This window comes from Crocuta crocuta, unplaced genomic scaffold, assembly GCF_008692635.1.
Source record: "Crocuta crocuta isolate KB4526 unplaced genomic scaffold, BGI_CrCroc_1.0 scaffold494, whole genome shotgun sequence".
In the NCBI taxonomy this organism is placed as follows: Eukaryota; Metazoa; Chordata; class Mammalia; order Carnivora; family Hyaenidae; genus Crocuta; species Crocuta crocuta.
In genome coordinates this window covers 961642-971904 of record NW_027527931.1, presented here as the reverse complement: position 1 = coordinate 971904, position 10263 = coordinate 961642, and the positions used below count along the sequence as shown (strand labels likewise).

Below are 10263 nucleotides of genomic sequence, written 5' to 3'. Positions count from 1 at the left end.
GAAATCACTACTCTGTTGTCTCAAGGCAGGAAGTCAGGTGGAAAGTGCCATGGAATAACGTTTAGGGTGACAGATCTATTGTATTTCTTAATTGCTCTGGTGGTTAAGTGAGTGGATGTATTTGCAAAAAGTCATCAATAACCTACACTTAAAATATTTTAATTTTATTTATGTAAATTATGCCTCAATTAAAAACTAACTTAAGGGAAAAGTGAACGCAAAAGGAACTTAACACTCCCATGACCACATTTTAAAAGACAGAATGAACGAAAAATACTCAAGAAACTCAAAATACAGTATTTAAATTTTTGAAACAGAAAGCAGAGGGAAAGTGATTTTTTTTTTTCTGGTAGTCCTAGTACTGTGAGAACGAGAACAAAAAAATAACCACCAATGGGAAGAACCTAAAAACCAATTGGCCAACCTGAGAACATCACCCAAAACAAGGAAAGCTTATTGCTGCGTTAACAGTTGGATCCTTTGCTATGCAGCTCAGAAGGAGCTCTTGTTACAAGACTGGGGGGTAATGGTGGCCTCGCCTCCCCTCTGGGAGGGCAGGGAAACCAGCCTCACAGCAATGAACTCAAAGGTCACACAGAAAAATCCAGCAGAGCAAGACCCCTGTAGGAACTAGAGGGGTGCCTATGTGGTGATGACCCGGATGCAGGTTCTCCTCCACACAAAAGCCTGTAGTGACAACCTGGATGTGGCTTCTCCTCCGAAAAGGCTTGGTGCCCTCTCGGGGGCCATGCTGTGGGTGGGCAGGCTTCAGCTGGCTTCCTCTCCAGACATTTCCTCAGCAACATAGACACCACACCCTAAATAACAACCTCTCCTGCAGCAACGCACAGCCAAACCCTGACTGATGCTTAATTATGAAGTCTTGGCCATCGTGGCCCAAGGCAGGGTCATTGTGCCACAGAGCTCACCTCCCCACTCCCGGGGCGGCTGATGCTGTCACTGGGAGTCCCTCTGTCCCAGATCGCCATCCCACAGGCCTTAGTCCCATGCATTTACTAATAAGCACCACACCCTTTCCTACTGTGCTTCCCGGGGAACTCACCTTGCAAGAGCCTGGACATCCACAGAACAGATGGAAACTTAAACCCAGTATTTCAGAATAAGCTGAAAGGAATTAGAGAAGTAAATGTGCCAAACAATAGCAAAGATCAGAATTTAAAAGAATTCAGTTATGGGTATTTGGAGGAAGAGAAGATTTGGAAAGTGAAGGGACAGATTAGGAAGCAGCTAGAAATGAATGAAAGGCCTTTCATACATGACGTCTAAACTTAGAAGAGCACACATGTGAATAAACATGATGGACAAGTCCGTAACAGGAAACGTAGATATGAAAGAGGGAAAACTAGAGAAAGGATGCAAATAATTGTAAAGAATGTATCCTCTAGAATTCAAGCCTTATAAAGTGTGAAGCCAGGCAAACACTGAGGCGTGGGAGAAGCCACAGGAGGTGTTTCAGGGGGAGAAGACAGAGTAACTGGGTGCTTCTGATATTCTATTTTTGACCTACATAGGTTCACTCTGTGAAAATGCATTGATATGCCAATCGCGAGTTTTACGTTTTTCTGTCAGTGAGTTTTGTTACCATAAAAAGTGAACATGATACACTGTTCTTTCCTGAATGCAGTATGTTTTATATGAAGGTGTTAACGTTAATATTTTCTGTTCTGTGCATTTTTAGATTGACTCTGAAAATATTTTGTTATGTTTTGACCTCTGTGTTTCACGTTCAAGGCTTCTTCAAATGTCTGGCAAGCCTTGGATGTTCAAATCTACTCTGGGATGTGGCACTAAAAAGCTTCTAGAAGCTCTCTATGCATGGGTGGATCTAAGACTGGGACGTTCCCTCCCCGACAGCCCAACAGAGCAAAGGCACTCATTTTTTGAGCCAACTGGTAACATCCAGTCACTATGGGCAGAAAGAAATCGTCCTGTTTCCTAAGGGACTGTTTAGGATGGATGTCACATTCTGGAAGCTGAGGTGGGAGAGGCTGGTGACACTCCATGTTGTGAGCACACTCATGCTCACACTCACCCCTACTTCAAGTACAGCTCCTGGAGTGAGACCTGGTGTCTCTGCTCCAGAAGGGAAACCTTTCCATCTCCCCCTGGCATGGAAGGAATAGAAAGCAACGCTCTTGGGTGAAGAGTCTGCAGTCTAGTCCTCTTGTTATTGACTTGTAGTGAGAGGCGGGTATGAATGCAACATGTTGGTTTAACTGTTCCAGAACATAATATGACTGAGACATCCCAGCAGTGGACACACCTTTTGTAAAAGGCGAAAGATTTATACGATCTGAAGAGAAACCAGAGTATGGACACACCTTTTGGTACAGAGAACAGGACACTCGGATGTCTTCCCTTTCATTTTTCTAATACTTTATTTTCATTGTATTTTACTGAAATATTGGCTGGTGATGAGGAGGACAAAGAAAAGACCTTGGCCCTTCCTGCAAATGATCTGAGCAGCATGGACTGAGAAGCCGCGCTCCTTCCTGGGCCATGAAGGAGCACCGGGGAGGCTCGAGTGTGAGGAGCGGGTCTGCACGCAGGTCTGTGCTGTGACCTGGTTGTTCTCCGATGCTCTCCCAGCTGTCTGCAGGTTTCCCCCTTTCTGCTTAGAATCGGGTTTTTTTACTCTATAACTTTTTTATCCCTCTTGTATATTACGCTCTCCTGTTTGCCTCTTGATGAGTGCTTTTGTGTCTATTATTTTGGTGGGGTTTGGAATAGAATATATATGTTGAATATGTTGAATCCCAAAAAGTTTACTTAGCATTTGAAAAGCAGATTCCAGGGGCTCCTGGGTGGCTCAGTTGGTTGAGCATCTGACTCTTGATTTCAGCTCAGCTCATGATCCCAGGGTCGTGAGATCAAGTCCCGTGTCAGGCTCTGTGCTGGGCCTGAAGCCTATGTAAGATTCTCTCTCCCTCTCCCCAACTTGCACTCCATCTCTCACAAATTTTTGTTAAATATGAAATAAAAATACAAAACAGATTCCATAACAAAATCCCTAAGTCACTGTTGCTAGAAATATAATTGTGAAGTATTTGAAATCAGCACAATGAAACCATGGCATATATATACACACAAAGCAAATGATGATCTTGCAGGGTTTAATTACCAAAGTAAGATGATATTCACAATATGCATACTATTTTAAGCTAAATAAAAATACTTCACAGGGAATAATTTGGAAAAAATAAACAGTAACAAAACACAATTTAAAAAAATGAAGCTAGTCACATTATCTCACATGACATACACAAAAATTATAAATTAATAACAATTTATTTGAATATTAGCAAGGAAATATCTATAACAAATTAACAAATACTCCATTCCTAAATAATATTTGGTCAATAAATGACAAGTGCAAATGTGTTAGAAAGAAAACCAAAGGAATGGAATTAAATAACAGAGACAGACCATGTCATACTTCAAGATATGTAGTGCTTTAAAGGCCTTAGTTATTTAACTATTAAGCATGAAAATAAAGGCACCTGGGTGGCGCCGACTTCGGCTCAGGTCATGATCTCATGGTTCATGGGTTCAAGCCCCGCATCAGGCTCTGTGCTGACAGCTCAGAGCCTAGAGCCTGCTTCTGATTTTGCGTCTCCCTCTCTTTCTCTGACCCTCCCCTGCTCACACTGCCTCTCTCTCTATCTCAGGAATAAATAAAACATTTAAAAAAAATTTTTAAAAAGAATGAAAATAATATAAGACTTATTCCAAAACCTGAAAAATGGGAGACAAAAAGAGGAAGAGAAGTAATAATTTTCAAATAGGGTTCTTGAGGGTCGCCTGGGTGGCTTAGTCGGTTAAGCGTCCGACTTTCGCTTAGGTCATGATCTCGCGGTTCATGGGTTCGAGCCCCGCATCGGGCTCTGTGCTGACTGCTAGCTCAGAGCCTGGAGCCTGTTTCAGAGTCTGTGACTCCCTCTCTCTCTAACCCTCCCCTGCTCACACTGTCTCTCTCTCTCTCTCCTAGAAATAAATAAAAAAACATTAAAAATTTTAAAAAAAATAGGGTTCTTGATGATTATACACTTTAATCTGAACATCTAAATAAAATTAACAAGAGAGGACACAGTTACATTTCACTTGAAAATGTAGTCACACATGAAATAAGAACTTCCCTTTCATTCAGTATGCTTTAAAGAGAATATTGATAAGCTGCTATGTGTCCAGAAGCCTGCACACAAGAATGCAAAGTGTCTGAAATTCTGGTAGGCAATGGCAAATGTCCCAATTGTAACTATCTCCAACATCCTGGAGCCACGTTTGGACTCAGTGTATAACACGAGAAACACAGAACATGAAAATCACAGAAAGGGGAGTATCCATACATAGATGGGGAAACAATAGGTACCCAGTCAGTGGGTAACTTAGTGCAGGAGGCACTGAGGAAGGACCTTCTGAACAGGTGAGATGTAGGACAAGATGGCCACCCGAGTCATTCTCTTAGAGTACATAGTCTGATGACAACTTTGAAACTGGGTAGTTTCCTCTCCTTAATGGATTCAGTGTGGAAGGCCAAATAGACCTCTCTTCCAGCGTATCCACAGAACTGGATGGTTATTTTTTCCACTCATTAATGTAACACTTCTTCTACGTCAAATAAGAAGCAGTCCTAAGGGCTGGTCAGAAAAGGCACCTAGAAATATCATTTTCAGGGAATTGGAAAGGAATAAAAGTTCCTTGCAAAGATGTGAAAAGCCTTGATTCATACGAGCCTTACATTCTGTGTAGTTGTACATTTTACACATGCTTTCTTTTATCTTATCCATCAGATACAAACAAAAAAAACCTGTGAAGTAGAAAAGGAAGATTATCTTTATTTTCCATATTTTAAAATTTAGCTTCGGAAAACAGTCATAACTTTCTTAGAGTCATGACTTTACCAGTGTTGAGCTGAAACCTCATCATTCCTACTACAGTAAATGGTTTCCCCATCATGTCACAAGCCTACATCTAAGCCATCTTCAGACCCAAGCACCTCATTTTAAGCCAGACACAACCTTAAACAAAGAGTACAATCAGAGCTTTGGGGGAAACAAGCCAAAGATAGAAGAAGAGATAAAGGTTTCTAGGAGCCTTTGAGAACTGTAAATTTCGAGAAAGAACAGGAGGTGGAGAATTAACCTTTAGTGACACATGTTATGATATCTCCGTCTTTCCAACAACCTTGAGCAGAATAGATGACCATGCCTGCTTTACGTAAGAGGACATTTAGGTCCTGCACCATCACACAACTCGACCCAAACCACACACTTATATAGATGACAATTACCAGAAACTTTTATGACTTAGTGACACATTTGGCCCAAATGTGTGTGGACTGTTGAAAACATTCCCATTAGAAAGTCTTAAGAGAAAACCCAGTCTTTCCAATCATTTTCTGAATGGCCAGCTGCACATCTCTGTTCCTAAGGCTATATACCATAGGGTTCAATAGTGGGGTGATGATGGTATAGGTCACTGTCACCAGTCTGTCTTTGCCTGATGAGTATCTGGCTGAGGGCCGTAGGTAAACAGAGGAGGCGCAGCCATAGTGGACAATGACCACAATAAGATGGGAGGCACAGGTAGAGAAGGCTTTTCGCTTGCCGTCAGCAGATGGGATCTTCAGGATGGTGTGAACAATGAAGCCATAAGAGATGCAGATGAAGATCAAGGGCACAACCAGCACCAAGACACCACAGATAAAGATGACGAGTTCATTGATGTAGGTTTCAGAACAGGCAAGTCGGATGACTGGTGAGATATCACAAAAGTAGTGGTTCACCTTGTTGGAGCCACAGAAAGGGAGGCTGAAGACCAAAGTTGTTGCCACCAGAGATATTAGGAAACCACTAGCAATACAAGTTGCTGCCAGCTGTGCACAGACCCTCCAGTTCATGAGAACGGGGTAGCGCAGAGGCTGGCAGATGGCCGCGTAGCGGTCATAACCCATAACTCCCAGAAGCAGGCAATTGGTGACAGCAAAGCCAAGAAAAAAGAACATCTGGGTGGCACAGCCCATGAAGGAGACTGTCCTGAGGACAGAGAGCAGGTTGATAAGCATCTTGGGGAGGATAACAATTGTGTAGAAGACCTCAGAGGTTGAAAGAATGCAGAGAAAAAAGTACATGGGAGTGTGAAGGCTGCGGTCCAGCCGGATGACAGAGATGATGGTGAGGTTTCCACTCAAGATAATCAAATAGAGGCAGAGAAAGAGCACAAACAGGACAGGCTGCAATTCGCCAAGGCTGGAGAAACCCAGCAGCAAGAATTCAGTGACACGGGAGGAATTGGCCATCAAGAGCAGATGCCACGGAACAAAGCCGGAATAATCAGGTCCAGAGCCCCTCGGGATGGAAGAACCAGGGAGACTTACCCTTCATGACATAGCCAGCACCAATCTGGCGTGAATGAGAAACAACTGGCAAGAAAGAGGGGAAAAAAGGATTTTAAATTAACCAAAAATCATCCAAAATTAACATGTACCCACGGTGCTGCTTTTCTGGCAGTGAGTTCAGCAGTGAGCCTGGGAACAAGTGTTCACATGAAGGCACAGACGTTTGCTCAAATAAAGCCTGTCCTACAGCCGACTCTGCTCTTGCAGACTTATGTAGTCTCCACCGAATTTTTAGGTAAGCTAATACTCAAAAGAAATTTTATGTTAATTATGTTTTCAAGTGATTTTAGTTTCATCCACATTACTAATTCATGTATTCCACCAGCAATAGTACCAATGTCTGAGGGTCCACCACTCACCCGCTTCTAGCACATTTCTCAGCTGAGGAAGCACTCTTGGTCTGCCTTTGTGTTTCGGACCTCTGAAAAGTACAGTTCCTTTTCATTAACAGCCTTATACCCCCTTTCCATGCAGTTAATTTGGTTTGGGGCACCTGGGTGACTCAGTCAGTTAAGCGTCCGACTTCGGCTCAGGTCATGATCTTACGGCTCAGGAGTTGGATCCCCAAGTCAGGCTCTGTGCTGATGGCTTGAAGCCTAGAGCCTGCTCCAGATTCTGTCTGTCTGTCTGTCTGTCTCTCTGCCCCTCCCCCACTCATATTCTGTCTCTCTTGCCTTCAAAAATAAATAAACTTTAAAAATGCTTAAGTTAATTTGATTTAGAACCACTGCTGTTGTCTTAGAACTAGTGTTATGATTGCTCCAAACTCTCTTGTGGTACAGTATGGCTGATTTCCCTTCCAGAAAATACACAGCAGGGAGAATTCAGTTTTGCTTCCTCATTCGTTGGCTACCCCTTTGGTTGCGCATCTTACCCTGTCCTACCTGACTCAACAGACCAACATTCCCAGGTGTCTCTGAATTCCTACTAGGGTGGCTCAGATACTTTCCCTAATGCTTCTCATAACCTACTGTCACTGGTGCTAGATTATGTACATTTTCATCAAAATATTCTTGCCCTCTCCCCCCCTTGCATCCAGATCTGGTCCTTCACTTGGATTCTATACCTCAATAACATCCTCCGAATCACATAACCTGTGGATTTGTGAGACCTGTTTAACCGCATGATTTTTCCCTTCTCCACATCCAATCTGTTTTTCTTCTGCAATACTTCTAGGATCCATTTCTTCCTTTCTTCAGGAAATTAGCTCTTGTCTGGACCACTCCAAGGATTTGATAAACCAGCCCCCTGGATTTTATCTTGTTCCACTCTAGGCCATCCACCACTGTGGCCCCAGATCTTTCTTTGTATAGGACAAATCCTAACCCTCTTACCAAAATTAGATCAGCCTCAATTATCTACAAAGTTAAGGCAATCATGTTCTGTCTCTAATGCTTTTCCCAAATGTAACTTTCCACTCATACCTGCCACTGTGTTCCTTCACACACACTTTAGCATTGAGAAACTTTGAACCATCACGTTATTTTTCAGTCTACTTTCTAAATCTGGAAATCATCCATACTTGATGTTTGTGGTGGTTGTTTTCTTTTTCTCTGAATTGTATGAAATTCTCAGTTAAAGTAGGATGTAGGCATTGACTCTTCCCTATAACCTCCTAATTGTGAATCTCATTGTCACTAGCATTATGAGGGTTATGAGGTTGTCTTTGATTTTACAAATTGCAACTTACCAAAGACCAGAACCTGCCTCTCTGCATACAGCAATGTCGAATTTACAGCAGGAGCTTGAGCTTGCTGAAAAAATAAGTGGGTTGTAATCCCCGGTTTTCTTCTAAATGATTTCAGAATGCTCAGCAGGTTTGATTTCAGGAGTTTTCCAAATTTGTTCTCTTAATATTAATCTAACATATAATATTAACCTTCTGATTCAACATTTTGGTATGAAAAGATTCTCGAAATCCATTCTCTAAATGCAGAGACAAATGATCCATTAAAAATTGTTGCCTTTCGGTTTATGAAGTGTTTTCTTCCATTGTCTTAATTAGCTAAACTTTTTAATTTTAGTTTAAATAGCACTTCGTCTTGAAGATCTTTTCAAATAGTAAAATTTCTATCATTGTTTGCTCTTTTTCTTAGACAAAGGTATAGCAAAATTTTGAAATGGGATTAAAATCAAGAGCTTTCACTCCTGTTTGGAGATCTTTCAATTGCCTTATCTCTAAACTTTATACGCAAAGAATACATTCTGTGCCTTTGATTGGAACAAAGTCCAGTCAAAAGTGAGATGTCATCTCCACTTTTCCAATGTCCTGGTCTCCATTCTTTAGTGCTTTCTCTTTTATGGGACCATCCCCAGGAAGAGCAGTGACTAGTTAGCCACAGATGGTTGGGGTTCTGAAAGGATTGAAAGGCCACATTACTGGGTAAACATTCAGAGATCCTCCCCCGTGGTGCTCACAAGACATCATCTACTTTTTCAGAGACATCTTTGGAACCTATGACTGAACTGAAGTTTGAAAATAAATTCACAATAAAAGAAACTTAAACTCTCTTTAACCTGGTTGACAATGCTACATAAAATATTTGATTAAAAACAAAAAGACAATGGGCTGAACTTGGAAAGGAGGATGCTATGAATTCAGAGAAGAGCTTTGGGAAAATAAGAAATGTGGCCAGTGGGAATAAATACAAGGGAAAATTGGGTAATTCAATCGTATTCTGAATAAGTGGAAAAGGTGAATTGATTTTTCATTACTTTCCTCAGTGACTTCATTGGTATGGGTGAAGCCAGTTCCTTAAGCGGGTTGAAAAGACAGCTAATTCTTCACTCTTAATTCCATTTACGGCCTCCTCTTCTAAATCTCCATCACACAGGAATTAACTGACATACTTACAGTTTTCTACATACACTTTTGCATTTCAAGACTTTATGCTGAGAAAGTGGGTGTGCAAGAGATAGAAATTGAGAGGAAGGGAAGGAAGAAGGGAGGGAGAGAGAGAGAGAGAGAGAAGGAAATCTCAGCCTCTAATATTCTCTTGTCTTCATCTGTGGCCCACCCATCATTCATATTTTTTCAAGTCACTGAACTTTCTCAAATACATATAGGGAAATTTTGCTGTTTCTAGTATATTTAACATTTAGTATATTTCAAGCTTGCTTCCTGTGTCTTTATCAAAATACTCAGCCTGTTATATCCAAACTTTGTTGTTGTTTTTTTTTTTGGCTATCTCTCCAGTAGACTTGAAGCCCTCAGGGAAAAGGACCATACCTTATTCCTTGTGTGTCCTTGAAACTTAACCCAATATTTAAATGAAACGTTAAGTGTTTGATGAATAAATAAATTGAATAGTCCATTAATGAATTATTTCCTTTTATGGAAGCTGGGTTCAGTGTGTCCCAGCACACGCTCCTAAGTGAAAATACTGCCTATGTTCTCCATCCATTCTATGATCTCTATAAATTTCATTTTCTTCCTTTCTAAGTCTAATGCTGTACCCACAGTGAAACAATCAAAACAGATTCTGTGGCCCTGCCTTCTTGTTGACCTCCATCTTTATCTTCAGTTTCCACCATCCACTTATCCTTTCTGTCATTTGATCACATTTCCCACTACTGATGAGATTTGGTCGTAGACTCATGAAACAATGCAACAATTTAAATATTTACATACAAGAAATGACTGGATTGTCACTGCTCTTCTCAATAAGGAAGTCAAAGTCTCTAAATAAAATTCTTACAATCCTTCAAATCAGAGGGCTCTTTCCCAGTGGCATCATGGTGTCTTCATTCTCAGACACTTCCTTGAAACTCCTATAAAAAGTTTCTAGGTAAAATTTGCCAAAATTGTCATCCCTGTCATAATGTGCCAAAGGTCTTCTTTCATT

At 41.2% G+C, this 10263-nt stretch overlaps 2 protein-coding genes across 2 annotated transcripts in view; both read right to left on the bottom strand.

Moving 5' to 3' along the window:
- LOC144221149 (olfactory receptor 10R2-like) overlaps positions 1–989 on the bottom strand; it is a 15682-nt gene extending 14693 nt beyond the window's left edge. Inside the window, exon 1 of the mRNA XM_077751563.1 lies at positions 930–989. Coding sequence (XP_077607689.1) covers positions 930–989 — 60 coding nt within the window. The remainder of the gene's footprint in view (positions 1–929) is intronic.
- Positions 990–5377: 4388 nt separating this feature from the next.
- Positions 5378–6322, bottom strand: LOC144221146 (olfactory receptor 10R2-like). The gene has a single exon (XM_077751549.1). It carries the CDS (start codon positions 6317–6319, stop codon positions 5378–5380), a length of 942 nt encoding a protein of 313 aa, XP_077607675.1. The 5' UTR covers positions 6320–6322.
- Positions 6323–10263: the final 3941 nt, after the last annotated feature.

Excerpts from the sequence above, each read along its gene's own strand:
- LOC144221146 (XM_077751549.1), bottom strand. The coding sequence starts at position 6,319 with ATGGCCAATTCCTCCCGTGTCACTGAATTCTTGCTGCTGGGTTTCTCC.